This window comes from Ovis canadensis, chromosome 7, assembly GCF_042477335.2.
Source record: "Ovis canadensis isolate MfBH-ARS-UI-01 breed Bighorn chromosome 7, ARS-UI_OviCan_v2, whole genome shotgun sequence".
NCBI classification, from domain to species: Eukaryota; Metazoa; Chordata; class Mammalia; order Artiodactyla; family Bovidae; genus Ovis; species Ovis canadensis.
Genome location: NC_091251.1, coordinates 50642186 through 50660364, shown reverse-complemented (window position 1 = coordinate 50660364; position 18179 = coordinate 50642186). Strand labels below are relative to the sequence as shown.

The 18179-nt window shown below is 35.3% G+C and overlaps 1 protein-coding gene across 1 annotated transcript in view; it reads left to right on the top strand.

Annotated features, from left to right (window-relative positions):
- MDGA2 (MAM domain containing glycosylphosphatidylinositol anchor 2) overlaps positions 1–18179 on the top strand; it is a 920428-nt gene that overhangs the window by 653378 nt on the left and 248871 nt on the right. The window contains exon 7 of the mRNA XM_069596115.1: positions 4188–4517. Within this exon, the coding sequence (XP_069452216.1) occupies positions 4188–4517 (330 nt within the window). The remainder of the gene's footprint in view (positions 1–4187; positions 4518–18179) is intronic.

Genomic DNA, 18179 nt, shown 5'->3' with positions numbered 1-18179 from the left:
TGCAGTGGGCTTTCATTTATACACTGGTTTCATTCTATTCAGAAAGTACCTTTGTAAATCTCAAAGTAGAGGGCTTCAGTGAGTGCAATGAGAATGTCCTGGCAAGTAATATCTGGAAAGTGAATGCAGGCCAATTGCATTCAGTTCTCACAATATTATGAAAGGGGGCTGTGGGTTATACTGCAGTGTTTCTAAGCTGATTATCCAGAACAGAGGCGCAGCTTGATGCCAGTTCTTTTACATGCATTGCCAGACTAAACAAGTACCTTTTGAGGTTCATCCATCACAATTTATGATACATTAAGCTAAATCTAATGTTCTCTGAAGCTGGTGTTATGGGATTTTCTATATTCAGGCTAAGAAATTGCATTTGGGGAAAGGGATTTCTCCTCTTTTTCTCCATAGAGTTTCTTTAGTTCTTCAGAGTCTTGTTACGTCTATTGCAGCGCTGTTATATTCTGGTACTAATCACAGATTGATTTTAAGTATTTGAAATCTTAACTGGTCGCAGGAAATGACTTTAAATTAACATTGCATGAACTACTATAAATTGTTCACTGGAAAAGTGTGTTTAATTATAAATGAAGAAACCTGTTTCCCAGTTGATTAACTATATTAAACACTTTATATTTTCAAAGATCTACACTATTGTTAATAAGTTATTTCTCAAAATGGGTCTCAGAGGGAGTCTAATACTATCACCTCCTATTTTTATAAATGATGCACTTGACCCATAAAAATTAGATTGCCCATATTGAAAAAAAAATTAGATTGCCCATATTGGACCACATAGAAATGAAAAACTGGAATGGGGTTTCAAGTTATTAATGTACCTGTGCCTAGTTAACAGAGCTAAGTAAGTAAGTAAGTAAAGTCATTCAGTCATGTCCGACTCTTTGTGACCCCATGGACTGCAGCCCACCAGGCTCCTCAGTCCATGGGGTTCTCCAGGCAAGAATACTGGAGTGGGTTGCCATTTCCTTCTCCAGGGGAATATTCCTGACCCAGGGATCGAACCCGGGTCTCCCACATTGGAGGCAGACACTTTAACCTCTGAGCTGAGCACCTAAAGTAAGTTAGAAAATTAAGTAAATTTGTCAGATGGCTACACACACACACACACACACATACTGTTTTCCTTTAGAACATTTCTGTTCTGTATGTAAAACCAGTTATTTTGTTATGGAGTAATATAAAACAAACTCAAAAGAGCTAGCTCCAGAGTCAATTAATCCATGCTACTTATTCTGATATTCCTCACCATTTGCTCATTGCCAGACTAACTTGTCCCTCTTGTCCCTCTCAGAGTCTATCTTTTGAGAGACTAATATGATTGACTTTGGCCAAATAGTAGAATTGTCTGATACTGAGATCAACAAATATTTGTGGCAAGGAGTTCAGTCTTTAAAGTCTACTTGGTTATATTGCTCTATATTAAAAATATAATTTTATTTATGAATTTATTACACTTATAATATTTAATATTTTTACTTTGAATTTTAAAAGTTCTCTCTCATGAATAAAACAGTCCAGGATGTATAACATAGATATTAATATCTTCTTGATTTTTATCAGTGGCTTTTGAATGGTTTAGTAGTTTAAATCTCATTTGTCTGATGAGTTTGCAGTTCTCTCAACATCAGTATCCCTTTAATATGTCACTGTACAGAGAACAGAGCTAGAAAACAATAGCTACCTCATCAATAAATTTTAATCATTGAAACATCAGGGGGTTTTGTGGTGTTTGTATATGACAACCAATTTAAAACTTCTGAGTGGAATTTATCCTATATGTACCTCCATATGAACTTATTAATATGTATATAATTTTTTATCTTTGAAAATTATGTATCATCAGTTTCATCTTTATAAATGTAGGATTATTATTTCTCTATAGAAACAGGATAAGGAAAATTCTTACCAAATGGAAGGAAACTTTAGTTTAAATGTTGTGAGTGCTAATGAAAGTAAATGCCCCTTGACGTACTATGTTTTGCTAAGTCGCTTCAGTCGTGTCCGATTCTATGTGACCCCATAGACAGCAGCCCACCAGGCTCCCCCGTCCCTAGGATTCTCCAGGCAAGAACACTGAAGTGGGTTGCCATTTCCTTCTCCAATGCATGAAAGTGAAAAGTGAAAGTGAAGTCACTCAGTCATATCTGACTTAGTGACCCCATGGACTGTGTTTTAGGTCTATTAAATAAAAGAAAATGACATTCTGTGATCTTATAATTTTGTTTGTGCTGTAGAACTTCAACTATATTTGAATTATATGTGTACAGTATTTCATATCAGATGTAAGTAGCCAGATGTGGAGATTTTTTTAACACATTACGCTTTCTAGATATAATGTAAAGTCACATGCTTCAGTTCCTTATTAAAATATATAAATGTGACTCTACATAAGGAATTACATAATTTCTGCTGATTTCATCCTAGAGTCATGTACTGATAAAGTTATGGTTGGAATAAATAAGATTCATCAGTTATATTTGGAAGATGTAACAAACAGCAATATAAGAACCTGACTTAAATATTTGTCTTCCGGTGATTTTGTTAAGACTGCAGCCTTGTGCATTTTCTAAAACAATATTTTGGAGGATTCTCCTCTGTGGTTCAGACTTCTTTAAACTCATTAAACATTTCATATATTTTTAGACATAAGTATCATATGTACAGTTTAGATAGATTGAACTATAAATTATGAATATACAATTTGCCATATGTAAGAATGGAAGTTATGTCTATTTTGTTCATCTCATGTTATGAGTCTTGCCAGTGCCTAGTTCTGAATACGAGCCCCATAAATATTTCTTGAATTAAAAAAAAAGACATACAAACACCTTTTGTGATATTCATTTATCTCTTCTTAAGATACAAACAAGAAAGCAGATGAAAATACTTGAGGCTGAAAAGTAAAGAAAATTAAAATATCTCTTTATGATTTAAAAATGAATTAATTTCTAGTGTGTTCTCAAATAGTTCTAAATCTGTGGTATTTCCTGGCCTTTTTTGAACTGAGGAATATCAAGTTAAACTCAAGAAAGTCTGCCCAGAATGCAATTAGTAGGCCTCCAATATCTGCAGGTCCTCTAAACTCACAACATTTTTGCCGGTGTCATCATATATTTAGGTTTAATGGTAAAAGAGAATGAACACTATTTTATTCTGATAATTATGTTTCAGTGCATATGCTCCATTTCATTGTGTAGGCATGATGATGTTGGAGAGGGGCATGGATAGGGTATTGGAGAAGAGAGAAATGTGTACATAACAGTATTACTGCAATTTAAAAAAAAAAAACAAAGCTATATTACAAACTGAATACCATCAGATCATTCAGAGTTCAGAACTGAAGCCCTTAAAAAAAGAAACAATAGATGCTCTTCTGGCAGTTTCAGGTAGTCGTGATTACTGACACAGGCCGTGAGAACAGCAATGACCTTAGACCCAGAAGGCACTGCTGTTAGGATACAAACACAGCATATTTTCCAAGCCATCTGCCAAGAGGTTCTTTGGCCACCTGCATGAGAGAGCCAGTAAACGGTTTCTACTGAAGACACCTATGTATGGTGGAACAGAGCTATCCTAGCAATTTTTTTGAGAAAACATTTTTCTTCAATTCAGTTTATTTCAATACTATATGAAAGTGCCTCATGAATATGAAGTTACTGAATTCTTACCAAACTAGTTTTGGTCAGCATGTAAACAGAACTTTAAAATTTTCTTTAATATGAAATTTTCACAGTATTTGAGAAATGTTGCCATAATAGGTATGGCGTAGGTAAGAAATTGGGCTGAATGATCCAGATAATTATTTTTAATTCTAATACCTAAATGACTTTATATAAACATATTTCATCATTTGTTCAAAATTCAAAGGCAACAATGTTTAAGTATCATATATATATATATTTAAAGCATTTTTATATTCCTGGAAAATATTGTCCGATTTATAAAAATCCATTTTAGAGTCTGTAAGTAATTTAGTTACTTAGATTGTTTCTAAATTACCTAAAAGAATTTTATTAATATGTACACTACTTGGAAATTGAAGAAACACATATACATTTTATTTTATTTTGTTTTACTTTATTTCAGACCAGAGATGACTACCTATATCTAGTGAATTAATCCCTAACATTATGAAAATAACACTAATTACTTATGGAATTTTTATGTTTTAGCATTAAAAAAAGGACGATTTTGGATCACACCAGATCCTTATCACAAAGATGACAACATCCAGATTGGGCGTGAGGTGAAAATATCTTGCCAAGTAGAAGCTGTTCCTTCTGAGGAGTTAACATTTAGTTGGTTTAAAAATGGTCGTCCGTTAAGAAGTTCTGAGCGGATGGTTATTACGCAGACTGATCCGGATGTCTCCCCGGGAACGACCAACTTGGACATCATTGATTTAAAATTCACGGATTTTGGGACATACACATGTGTAGCATCTCTGAAGGGAGGCGGAATATCTGATATCAGTATTGATGTTAATATATCCAGCAGCACAGGTAAGAAGCATATTTATGATTTAAAAGATGTTCACATTGAAAACCTTTTTTTTTATGTTGAATATATAAAACAGTCTTCAGTCAAGCTAAGATTTTCAAAAAGTTTCCTGAAGCCAAAATCTTAACATTCCAAATGCCCAATAAATATCATGTTAAGAGACTTTGATTTTTGATTAGATTTATATTTACATGAAGTTTTGTTTAGATTTACATGAGGTTTTACAGAAATAATGCAAATAAAATTAATAGTGTGGGCTATAATAGACACTGACTTCTGGATTAGATGGTACCAGGTTTTAAATTATTAACTAGGAACTCTCTGTAAAGCCTGTAATTATATTAATTGATAAAGTTGAATACCAAATGTTGAAAGAATTGGGACAATTTTCAGAAAATTGAAACAAACAGAAACTATTTATTCCTAAGGATAAAATATCAAGAAATAAGTTGAGTATTAAAATATAAGTTATATAAGAAATATATTTTCCACCAAGATAAAAGAAGATATGTTAAAATTGTAATCAGATGTGACTCTTTGTAGACCTTTATGTTAGGATCTCTTCACAATGAGAATGACTAAAGATAAAAATATATTGGAAATTTCTTAATAGAAATTTCTTCTATTAAGACCAAAATTATGTTATCAATTTTCTCTCAATCAAATGAACATCCTTAGGTGAGGACAATTGCAGGGCTTTGGCATGGAGGACATGTTAGCGTAATTCTTAGGATGTTTTGAAGCCCTATGATTTTATGAACTGCAGTGAGTATGCATTTGGAGAACTCCAGTGTAGCTTTATTTGTTTTGACAGCTTGTTAACTAGATTGAGGTTTAATTTAGAATTTTCATATAATCCGAGGGTGAGTAATATGTGTTGAAAACAAAGAGCACAAATGTAGATTGCAAACATACTGTTTTGAAGGAATTAAAATAGTCAACGTCTTCTTTCCAGTCAGGCAGTATTTTGATTGTTGTGTGTTAACAGATGGACTTGTGATTTTGTGTCTTCTCATGATTCAATTGCAATACACACTGAATTTATTTTACTTCTTAAGGGATATAGGCCATACTTCTGGTGGCCAAATGTGCTTGCTTTTCACCATTCTAGATCATTTCTAAGGAATATTCAATTCTAGGGTGATGGATGGTACTTGTGTTTGGAAAGATGTTCTTTCCTAGGTAATAAACAAACAAAAACCACAACAATAACTATTTTATTCAAAATTAGTGCTATCCCTAGGAGATGGACTAATTTTAGGATATATAAGGAAATCTGTTGATCTATTCAGTCATCATTCATTTATGTATTTATTCAAGCAGCAAAATAGCCATTGAATGCCTACATCAACATGCTAGGGGACACCCGATATATGATAATTCCTATAAGAGTAAGAACAATTTTGTGAGATCCGTGGAATTTGCCCTTATTTATGAGAGACAATTTTCAAGTGGTCTACATTCAGTCATGACCAGTGCTTTGTTTGTTTGCCTGGTTTTTGCTTGTTTCTTTCTTGGAACTGGTAACACAAACTCATATGCAAAGAATCAGTGTTCCTTTCCAAACAGAGTACAGTCTATATACAATTAAATTTAGAGAGAGGAGGGAGGAGAAAATGGAGAGGAGACAGGAGCACTATATAATTATTCACCAAATGAGTCCTAACACTCATTTTTATATAACCTAATAATATTGCCAGTTTGAAACTATGTGTTGTAAATGACCAGCATTAGTTTATGAAATTTCCAAAAATTTTCCCAGGAAAATGCTAAAAGATGGAAACACTCAAAATTACCTCTTAGTAATAAAAATGTGGTTGTAATAGTGTTTTTTTAACCATTAACATTTGTCTGGTCACCAAAGGTGATAATACCCAAAATAAAGGAGATATATTTGTGTTTGTTTGTTTGTTTTAAACATTTTATTTTGTATTGAAGTATAGCCAATTAGCAATGTTGTAGTAACTTCAGGGAACAGTGAAGGGTCTCAGCCATACATATATATGTATCAATTCTCCCCCCAAAGTCCCCTCCCATCCAGGTTGGAACATAACACTGAGTAGTGTTCTATGTGCTATACGATAGTTCCTTTCTGGTTATCCATTTTTAATATAGCAGTGTGTACCTTCCCCAAATGACCTTCCCCAAATCCCTAACTGTCCTTTCTTCCCCCCACCTCAACCCGGGAGCCATAAGTTCGTTTTCTGTCTGTCTCTTTCTGTTTTGTAAGTAAGTTCATTTGTATCATTTATTTTTAGATTCCACATATAAGGGATGTCATAGGATATCTCTGAAGGAGATATGTTAAATACTTTTCCAAAACATTTCGCTTTTCTGCCCTACCCACCACAGAAAGACCTGGTTGCCTGTCTCCTCACTTGAGTGGAAACTCCATGAAGTCTGGGAACTTGTCCGTATTGTTCATTGTTGTGATCTCAGCCTTTGAAACATTACATGGCACTTAGAAGATAATAAATAATTATTAAATCAAAACAATAAACTAATTTGTGCATGTAGCTTTCCCTTTAGGTTTGCTTTCCTCCTCTCATTATTACCTTCCCAAGATAGACATTTGGTGTTGTAATTCCTGACTTTACTGACTTTAAGAAAAGTCTTCAAAAGACCAATTTATACTATGATTTAATGTGCTACAACTCTCAGGGACAGGACTGGCTCCATAATTTGTGGTGTCCAGTGCAAAATTGTTAAGGCATGTCCCCTGTTCAGAACTTGATAAGAATTTCTTGATGGCAGTATCAAAGCATTAAACCAAGTGAGGAGGCCTTTCTAAACATGGCTGCACAGGTGACATGCTTGTAGGGCAATCTCTGCAGGGAATTGTACTTTGATAGAGATTCACAGAAGATGGTGTTGAAAGGATAAGTCACTGAAGGAGATTTCATATTCTGTTTTCATGCTGAAACTGGATTTGATGTTTCATTTTGCTCACAGTACAGTAGAGTACCAGAGTGCAGCATAAAGATCTCTAGACCAGAGGTTGTGTGATTCAGTTGGTATCAAGAAAAATTGTATTTATCCCTGCAAAGTAGGGAAAATACTTAAAGAGGGCTTTGATATGAAATACAGAGAGATTACTGGGAAATAGAGTTTGAACAAGCTATAGCATGCAGGATGCTATGACGAATGGCATCACTGACTTGATGGACCTGAGTTTGAGCAAGCTCCAGGAGTTAGTGATGGACAGGGAAGCCTGGCGTGCTTCAGTCCATGGGGTCCCAAAGAGTCGGACATGACTAAGTGACTGAACTGAATTGAACTGATAGCATGCAGGAAAATCCTGAACTATATTAATTCTATGAACCATATAGAATTCAGAGGAAATTCACACAAATTGGGTGAGTGAAGTCAAAGAAAAGGAAACTACTGTTTAGACATAAGTACATAATGTGAGGCCATTTTGGGTTTTGTTAATTATACTAGTTTAGGGAATTTATAATTGTTTCTTATTTGTTAAACTGTGTATATGTTAAATGTAAGCAAATTTAGGATGAAATTTTAAATTAAAAAATTCTAACCTTTGTTTTCCATACAGAATTTTATATTGAATCTTAGTTGTTACTGTTTTAAGATACATATATGAAATTCATTAAGATGAGAATGAAGTGCCATTAAGATGGTTCTGCCTAATAGATTGAAAACTGTTTCTTTAAATGACAGAAGTGCATTTCCAGATCTGCTTTTGAGGACCTTAATATTGAAATATAAAATACCTCAGGAAGGTAAATCCTAGTTTACAGAATTATTAATATTTTTAAAAGACAATGATTTAACTAAAAAAAAAATTTTAAAGAGAGAGGCTCCATGTGTTTTGGAGTTTGCCTCCTGCATCTGATTGAATAATGAAAATTATGATATATGTGATAAGAGATTATCTCTTCTTTTTACTTTAATTCCTTATTAGAAGTATTTTTTCCTCTTGATTCTACAAACATGCAAACTGTTTTATTGAGAGTGTTTGTTGTTCTGTCAATTTAGAATTCATGTTCCTTGCAGATTCTTTTACTATGTTACTACTCTGTGTGTCTGGTTATATGTCTCATGGTGACAGATACTGGGCCGTGCCCATTGGGAGCTTAGAGTCTAAGCTGTCAAATTACTTAGCTGTCAGATGATTTAAAAACTAGGCATAAGGTATAGTGGAATAGATACTGTACTTAAAATTTGATTAGACTTCTGTAGGAATCGTGAATGTTTTTGTCAACATTGACAAACTGTTGGCCCAGGAAAATTCCACAGAAAAACAACATTTGAGTTAAATCTTGATGGAAGTAGCACTTTTGTGACAGTGGCAGTGAAGTGAGAATACATTTGGCAGAATATACAGGATGAAGGAAGTCCCAGAAATACTATGTGATTATTGCTTTTTATGTAGAATTAATATCAGCTGATATTAATATAGGCAAGTTTTATTGGTTTGTTTTATTTTATTGTTATCACTAATGAAGTGTATTTTATGTGTCTAGAATACAGATAAGTTTTAAAAAACATTTAGTAATCACAGTCAAGTTCTTAATTAAAAAATGAATATACTGAGATATTAATTGTTGCAATTAAATCTTTTAAAATGAAAATCCTTCACATACTTGCTGGAAAATACACGTAAATTTTAGCCTAAAATTTTGGCAACAGTTAAAATAATCCTCAAAATATTATCACTTATCTGTTATACATTTCAGTTCAGTTCAGTTCAGTCATTCAGCCATGTCCGACTCTTTGTGACCCCACGAATCGCAGCATGCCAGGCCACCCTGTTCATCACTAACTCCCAGAGTTCACTAAAACTCATGTCCATCGAGTCAATGCCATCTAGCCATCTCATCCTCTGTCATCCCCTTCTACTCCTGCCCGCAACCCCTCCCAGCATCAGAATCTTTTCCAATGAGTCAACACTTCCCACGAGGTGGCCAAAGTATTGGAGTTTCAGCTTTAGCATCAGTCCTTCCAATGAACACCCAGGACTGACCTCCCTTAGGATGGACTGGTTGGACCTCCTTGCAGTCCAAGGGACTCTGAAGAGTCTTCTCCAACACCACAGTTCAAAAGCATCAATTCTTCGGCACTCAGCTTTCTTCACAGTCCAACTCTCACACACATACATGATCCCTGGAAAAACCATAGCTTTGACTAGACGGACCTTTGTTGGCAAAGTAATGTCTCTGCTACTTAATATGCTATCTAAGTTGGTTATAACTTTCCTTCCAAGGAGTAAGTGTCTTTTAATTTCATGGCTGCAATCACCATCTGCAGTGATTTTGGAGTCCCAAAAATAAAGTCTGACACTGTTTCCACTGTTTCCCCATCTATTTCCCATGAAGTGATGGGACCGGATGCCATGATCTTCGTTTTCTGAATGTTGAGCTTTAAGCCAACTTTTTCACTCTCCTCTTTCACTTCCATCAAAGGGCTTTTTAGTTCCTCTTCACTTTCTGCCATAAGGGTGGTGTCATCTGCATATCTGAGGTTATTGATATTTCTCCTAGAAATCTTGATTCCAGCTTGTGCTTTCTCCAGCCCAGCATTTCTCATGATGTACTCTGCATATTAGTTAAATAAGCAGGGTGACAATATACAGCCTTGACATACTCCTTTTCCTATTTGGAACCAGTCTGTTGTTCTATGCCCAGTTCTAATTGTTGCTTCCTGACCTGCATATAGGTTTCTCAAGAGGCAGGGCAGGTGGTCTGGTATTCCCGTCTCATTTAGAATCTTTCACAGTTTATTGTGATCCACACAGCCAAAGCCTTTGGCATAGTCCATAAAGCAGAAATAGATGTTATACATTTATATAAATATAAATGTTATAGATTTTCAATTTTCAGAGGGCTTGCTGAATAACATCCCATCGCCTCCTGTAATATTGTTCTGCATCAAGTCCTTTGGCGCTCCTGAGCTTGCATGTGTTCCTTTGCATGACCTGAAAACTTGTAGGTTTATACTAAACTTTGAAGCCTGCATTATGCCTTGAAAATACAAATAGTGAGCCTGGTGATCTATGGAATTCCATGGTGAGACATCTGGCGGGCAAATATACAAATTTGACTCGATACAAATTTGATAATTTTTTTCTTCCCTGTTAAGGTAGAGAAGCATTTTATAAAGCAGAAAATGGAGCAAGATTGAGAGGATTAAACTGGAGCTAGCAATATAAATATAGGTGCAAAGAGTAGGTGACAAATTGAGAAAGTTAGTTTGAAAATTTCTCTTTCAGTATCTACCTGACTGGATACTATAATTATGATAGTTAAGTGTCTGTGCAAGTATTCCCATCTGTGAAATGAAAGTTCTTGATAATATAGGACTATGGTACACAACTAATAAGAATAGTTAATGAGCATGAGAGCAAAAGACAAATGATTATCATATTGGATTTGCTTCTTTGCCATTTTCAAGTTATAGAGGTATAGAGACTCATGAAATTGTGCTTATTAGAACTAAAGTTTTAGAGAATGACACTACTGAGTGATAGATCACTTTATACAAGAGGAAGTCGTAAGTAAGACTAACACATGTAAGAGTTGACAATGATTTGACCAGAGGAAGCTTCCATGTAGCCAAAAAGTTTATGTAATTGGTTCCTAAATTACTGGACACAGAATTCATTTTCTCCCTTGACTCCAAAACTGTAAGTTTCAACACATAACCTCCAAATGGAGATAACTGATGGAGAACGGAAGTTAGAAATCTTTTTCTGTAGAGTCTAATAGTAAATATTTTCAGTTTTTCAGGCTACATGGTTTCTGTTGCAACTATTCTACTTTGCTAATACACTAGGAAAACTGCCATGGCAATAAAATAATTGGGTACTGCTCTTTTCTAATGAAACTTTATTTAGAAAAACAAGTAGTGGACCACATTTTGCCCATAGGCTGTAGTGTGCTAACCTCAAACCTAGACTTCTGAAACCCTGTTTATTAAGAAAGAAAATCATAACAAATCTAAACTCTGTGAACTTACTATGAAATTAAGTTAAATCTACATATAATTTATTTGTGTATACAAACAGTAATGTATTTTCTAATGATTGAGGCAAAAATCTTGGTTATTCTTTATTTCTCATGTCCGTGTATACAGTTGATCCTTGAACAACATGGAGGCTAAGCATGCTGACTTCTGAGCTGTGGAAAATCAGAGTATAATGGAGGGCCCTACTACAACATTATACTCTGATTTTCCACAGCTCAGAAGTCAGCATCCTTAGCCTCCATGTTGTTCAAGGGTCAGCTGCATACACGGACATGAAAAATAAGGAATAACCAAAATTTTTTTTTTGCCTTAATCATTAGAAAATATATTACTGTTTGTATACACAAATAAACTATATGTAGATTTAACTTAATTTCATAGTAAGTTCACAGAGTTTAGATTTGTTATGATTTTCTTTCTTAATAAACAGGGTTTCAGAAGTCTAGGTTTGAGGTTAGCACACTATGGCCTATGGGCAAAATGTGGTGCACTACTTGTTTTTCTAAATAAAGTTGTAGTAGGGCCCTCCATGGTCTTCCCTGGTAGCTCAGAGGTTAAAGCGTCTGCCTACAATATGGGAGACCTGGGTTTGATCCCTGGGTCGGGAAGATTCCCTGGAGAAGGAAATGGTAACCCACTCCAGTGTTCTTGCCTGGAGAATCCCATGGACGGAGAAGCCTAGTAGGTTATAGTCCATGGGGTCACCAAGAGTCGGACACGACTGAGCAACTTCACTCACTCATCAGGGCCCTCCATATTCTAGGTTCCTTCATATCTGAGGTTCTACATCCTCAGATTTAACCAACCCAAGATCATACAGTGCTATAGTGCTTGTCTATTGATAATCCATGCAGTTTGAATCCATATGGTTCAAGGTCAACTATATTTTATGGGCTCCTTGTTAAATGAATCATTCTCTGTTAGGTTGCGCAGTTTTCAGGGGTTCCTGAGATTACTTTGCAATTGCTCATCTCATTCCTAGCATGCAAGATTTTCTGCTGCTGCCTCCATTCTGTTTGTGAACTCCTTCACCTTTTTTTTTTTAATTCCAATCAATTTCTATATATTTAATTTTGAATGGCTGGGGAAAGAATAAAAAACAAACAAACTTTAAAACAGTGAGACATACTCTGAACTTTATAGCTTCTCCTGCTTATGGAGACATCTGAATGGATGATGGGCTGCTTTTCACATTGGCTTTAGGCAAAGTTTCATACAGATTGTATTTACTCTTTAGGTGTTGAAAATTCCTATCTTTCAGTTGACTCTTTTTTTTTTAATTTTTATTTTTACTTTACAATACTGTATTGGTTTATGTTGATTGTAAGGGATATTATATCTGTCCTTGATAAGGCCCAAAAAGAAGGTGAGTATTTTGATCAGGTGTCAATAGGGAAACTGTCCCCCTAAAAACTTCAAATTATCTCTTCTACAGCCTTTCCCACTTTCTTTTCATAATTGAAAATGCCTCTTCACCAGCACTGGGACTGGAATTAAGCATGGCACATTTTTACTGTGTTTCTTATACACTCGAATTCCTATAGTGCTTAATGAACTTACCAGAGGAAAAAATGAGCTGTAAAATACTATTTTTATTGACCGTGTACAAAGAACATTCCTTAGGAAATACTCATCTGTGGCATACTCATAGAGATATCTAATTCCATTCATTTGTGCTTTTACAGTAAATGGTGGTATTAATGTCAGCCTACATGGCAGGCACAGTTATAAAAATCATGTTTAGGTATATAAAAGTTTAACAAGAAGAAAATTTTATGCTTAATGTTGCCTATCAGAAAAAAAGTTTTACTCCGTAAATTAAATGTGTTTTATATAAAATTCATTTAATAATTTAGAATTATTTATTCTGCTCTGCTCATGTTCTGTGTCTGGTGAAGCTTTTCTGCATAGGAGACACGTAAACACAACAGTCTGGAAGTGCTGGGAGTAGTTAGGGTAATTGTCTGGAATCTGTGTTTAAATGAGCAGCACAATTTTTATTCAGATTATATGTTTAAAATAATAAAAGAAAAAACAGCAGTTTTCTAAAAATGGTATGAAATGAAGACACTCAGTCGTTTCCAACTCTTTGTGATCCCATGTACTGTAGCCTACCAGGCTCCTCCGTCCATGGGATTTTCCAGGCAAGAATACTGGAATGGGTTGCCATTGCTTTCTCCAACCCCAATCTCCAACCCAGCGATTGAATCCAGGTCTCCCACATTGTAGGCAGACGCTTTACCATCTGAGCCACAGGGAAGTCCAAAAATGGTATACTGACACTAAATAAGTTTGAGAAAATGTCAGTTATCCACATGAGATATTATTTTTGTATTATTATTGATACTATCATTTAGCTTCAGGTAGCATTGACTCTTTGGAGCTAAGGTTCAGTTCGCTATTGATATCAGTCATTCAAACAGTCAAAGAGAAACATCCATGCTTGAATATTTTTAAAGTAAGATACCTCCAGAAGGCTTAGCAAATGCCACATTAAAATATACTGATGACCTAGGAGAGAAATTGCTAAAATTGCACAAAATAAAGGTGTAAAGATGTATTAAATCAATTGACAGCACTTTATTGAAGCTTCCTGAAACTTCTGATTATTTTTTTATAAAAAATAGGAAACCCATGACAAGAGATGAACACAGTATTTACAACTTAAGTCATTGGTATTTTTTCCTTCCTTTTGGTATATCTGACCTTTGTTTCACAAGCCCTCAGCCTTAGATAATCTATTCTTAGTGGAGGAAGATTTAACTTTGAGAGACAAAGGTTAACTGACAATTCAAGTAGGAATAATGCCAAGTGTTCTAATATGGCAAAGGGAAATTAAATAGAGCTGTCATCCACAATTCAGGGATTAATTCATTAAATGTAGTGCATTTTCAGTCCCCAAAAATATTTATTAAACAACCACTGTAGGGAGAGGGATACAGGAAGAAATTAAGATGTGTAGGATCTTATTCATGGGTTTTATATCCCCAAAACTCAATAATTTTAATTAACAGATAGTCTTGCATTTGCTTTATAAATTATTAGAGTGATATAGAAGAATACAGGATGAAACTATTCAGTCTATTCCGCAAGAGTTAACATAAAGCAGGTGGTGTCTGAGCTGGATTAAGAATGGGGATAATATGGCAATAGATCTTTGAAGAAAATGAATGTAATTGGATCTCCTTCACACAGTCAAGGATGACCACAGAATTTTATCATTGTAGCAGCATGATCAGATTGGTGTTTGGAGGGTTTATTCATTGGATGAATTTGCAGTGTTCCAAGATGAGATAATTAGAAGAAGGATGGTGAAGAATTAGAAGAGCATTCAAGAAATACTTCAGAAGCTTCACACTCAATCAACTGGGGAAAGAAAACTTTTCCTCTGTTTCTCCAATAGTGTAGACTACCTTTGCATCATGGCGAGTTGTTCAGTGAGTCATTTAGCAATGATGTGAAAGAGGAGGCAGAAAAATTTTCTTAGAAAGTAAATTAAGGCATTGGAGATACACATTTCTTTAACGGATGTGTCATGTGAGAGAAAATACAGAAAGTGTGTGTGTGTGTGTGTGTGTACTTAGTCACTCAGTCATGTTCAACTCTTTGTGACATCATGGGTTGTAGCCCACCAGGCTCCTCTGTCCATGAAGTATTCCAGGCAGGGATACTGGAGTGGGCTGCCAAAAAGCTTAGCTGGTAGAAACAGCATGAGACTCACTCACAAACTATATCTGAGAAGTGAGGTAGCCTCTTTACATCTTCAGTTCTTTTTCACCACAGCTTTAGGATACTTTGAAGAAATAGAATGAAAAATGGAATATGATTTTTAAAAAAAGTCTACCTATCAGAGCATGTGTGTGGTATTTGTGGGTGGCTGGGGGTGGAAGTTTATTCAGCTGAAGAGTTTGATAGTAATCAAATGAGGTGCTGAGGGACACTCAAAACCTCATTACAGGAGAGCTAAGTCAGTGACCAATGCACTCAAATCAATTTGAGAAATGTCTGACTGACATCAGGCAGCTTAGTGTGTGTAGAGCCTGGGACTTGGGTCCAGGCCCAAATTTTCTACTTAATAGCATTGTGACCTTGGGTCTGGCTAGACCCCAAAACTTCCATCTGTAGAATAAAGGGATCAGCTGGATAACTGATTTCTAAATGGTGTTCCAATGACAACTAGAGATTTCTAAAAACTATCCTTGGGGGCTGCTAAACTGCAGGAGGAAGGGTAGTAACCAGTTGAGAGTTTTACCTTTTTTATTTACCTTCCAATTTCAAATAGAACAAAGCCTATCTTTCTTTCTTATATAGAACTTCTGTCTAAGATTATATTTGGACAGAGAATTCTAACTCAAGTTCACAAACATATATGTGTGCACATAGTAGTAAGCACACATAGTTGAAAGCCATTTGCTTAGATGAGTTCTTCCATTCCTTCCAAAGTATGTTCTCCTTTTTATGGTTCCAAAGTGTTCAACTTCATTTCAGCATATGGTAATTCCACATTCTGAGGGAAGGATGTTAGGTCTGAATGAGGGATTTAAGGAAAAGTCTGAAAGGATAAATCTGTTTGAGAGTAGTTGTACCTGAATGGTTGATAAGAAGACATCATCAAGTTTCTGGTGACCAATTAGAAAGTACGGTTTGATGGTCGAGAGAAAATTCAGAACATGAACTTCACAAGCAATTTCATTATTTAGAAGTAGATCATCTTATCCAAGAAGAGAATATGAAGCAAAACAAACAAAAATAATGCCCAAGAATATGGTGGAAAAAGCAGAAACCATGCAGAAAAAAAAAAGAAAAGAATAGTCAGTGGAAATCAAGGGGAAAAAAATGCCTTAGTTTATGTGAAAGACAGGAATATCCAGTGTCATCCTTCATGTACAACAGCTTTAGAGCCTTCAGTACCTTTTCATCAGCATGAAGAGGCACGTGAAAGATTATATTTGTTTCAAGTACTTTAATATTGATGCATAGATTTTGATAATAGAAGCAAGCTCTAATTTTTCTTCAAGTGAAAGGATTGGGAATTCAAGGAGGGAAGGTGGGAGCAAAGGAGACAGAAAATAAGGGAGAGAATCAGAGAAAGAGAGATTTATAGACAGTAACAATTACACTGGAGAAGGCAATGGCACCCCACTCCAGTACTCTTGCCTGGAAACTCCCATGGACGGAAGAGCCTGGTAGGCTGCAGTCCAGGGGGTTGCGAAGAGCGACTTCACTTTCACTTTTCAGTTTCATGCATTGGAGAAGGAAATGGCAACCCACTCCAGTGTTCTTGCCTGGAGAATCCCAGGGACGGCGGAGCCTGGTGGGCTGCCATCTCTGGGGTTGCACAGAGTCAGACACGACTGAAGCGACTTAGCGGCAGGAGCAGCAGCAACAATTACGCTGATTCTGTTTTCAGTGAGATCATTTAAAGAAGTGAGAAGGAATATTTGAAACATTTTTAGTTGGCCTTGCCAGGAAGTTGAAAATTGTTTTGAGAAGCATAAATTTTATCAATATTGATACTGCTTACTTTGAGGAGAGCATAAATGCAAAGATTGGCTACATTAAATTAATTCTGTTTCCCACAGTAGTTGATTAAACATTAATCATGTTTTCATAGTAGGGTTTTCTCAAAAAATTGAATCTAACTAATGATGAAAATAACTTCAGATTTACAACTCTAATTATCATCTTAAAACATCTAACACTTTTTTTTTCTCAAATTTAAGAACAAAGATTCTATCTTATGTACATGCCCATTCACTTCAGTTGTGTCCAGCTCTTTGCGACCCCATGGACCATAGGCCACCAGGCTCCTCTGTCCATGGGATTTTCCAGGCAAGAATACTGGAGTGCATTGTCATGCCTCTTCCAGTGAATCTTCCTGAACCTGAGACACGACCAGTGTCTGCTGTGTCTCCTTCTTTGCAGGCAGATTCTTTTACTGCTGATCCACAAGGGAAGCTCCATTCTACCTTACAACTTATAGTTTAACAGTGGTTAATTAACTATTATCTAATTACTGTGCCATGCGTTGAGGACTTCCTTCACTTGGCAGAATTAAACACTTTTTGAAATTCCAAGATTACACTGAGATAAGAACAAGTCAATGAGAAATAGGAATGAATGCTCAATTTATGTTTCCTACACCCTTCATCCATTTATAAATTCAAGCAATGGGGACATGGAAACTATTTAAATTTTAAATGACTGTATAGAAATTCCTCTAATCTATAGGGCTGAACATCATTAGTTGGTTTCATAATTTGCACTTAAAATTATAACTTTTGCAATACTTTATGCAAGTTAAAGAAAGAATTGTGAAAATTATATTCATTAACTGATGAAAAATAAGTGTCTCCATCAAATTTATAGTAGCGAATGGATGTAAATCAGAATATATTATTAAAGCTACAATACCAGGACTCACTCTGCATCTCTTGACTAGAGGAGAAGATAGAGGTGTGGGAAGATTCACTACTGATAGAATTATGATAACACTTGGGATTTTTATGTTCTTTTTAAATGACACTACCAAGCTACCATTATCAATTGAAGAACAGAGAAATAAATAGAAGTATCCGTAGAAACTAGACCCGTAGACTAACAGTTGGATCACTACTTTACTTTATGTAATAGCAATAAATCTAGAATCCTAGATCTCTGGTGTTAGATAGAAAATTGTT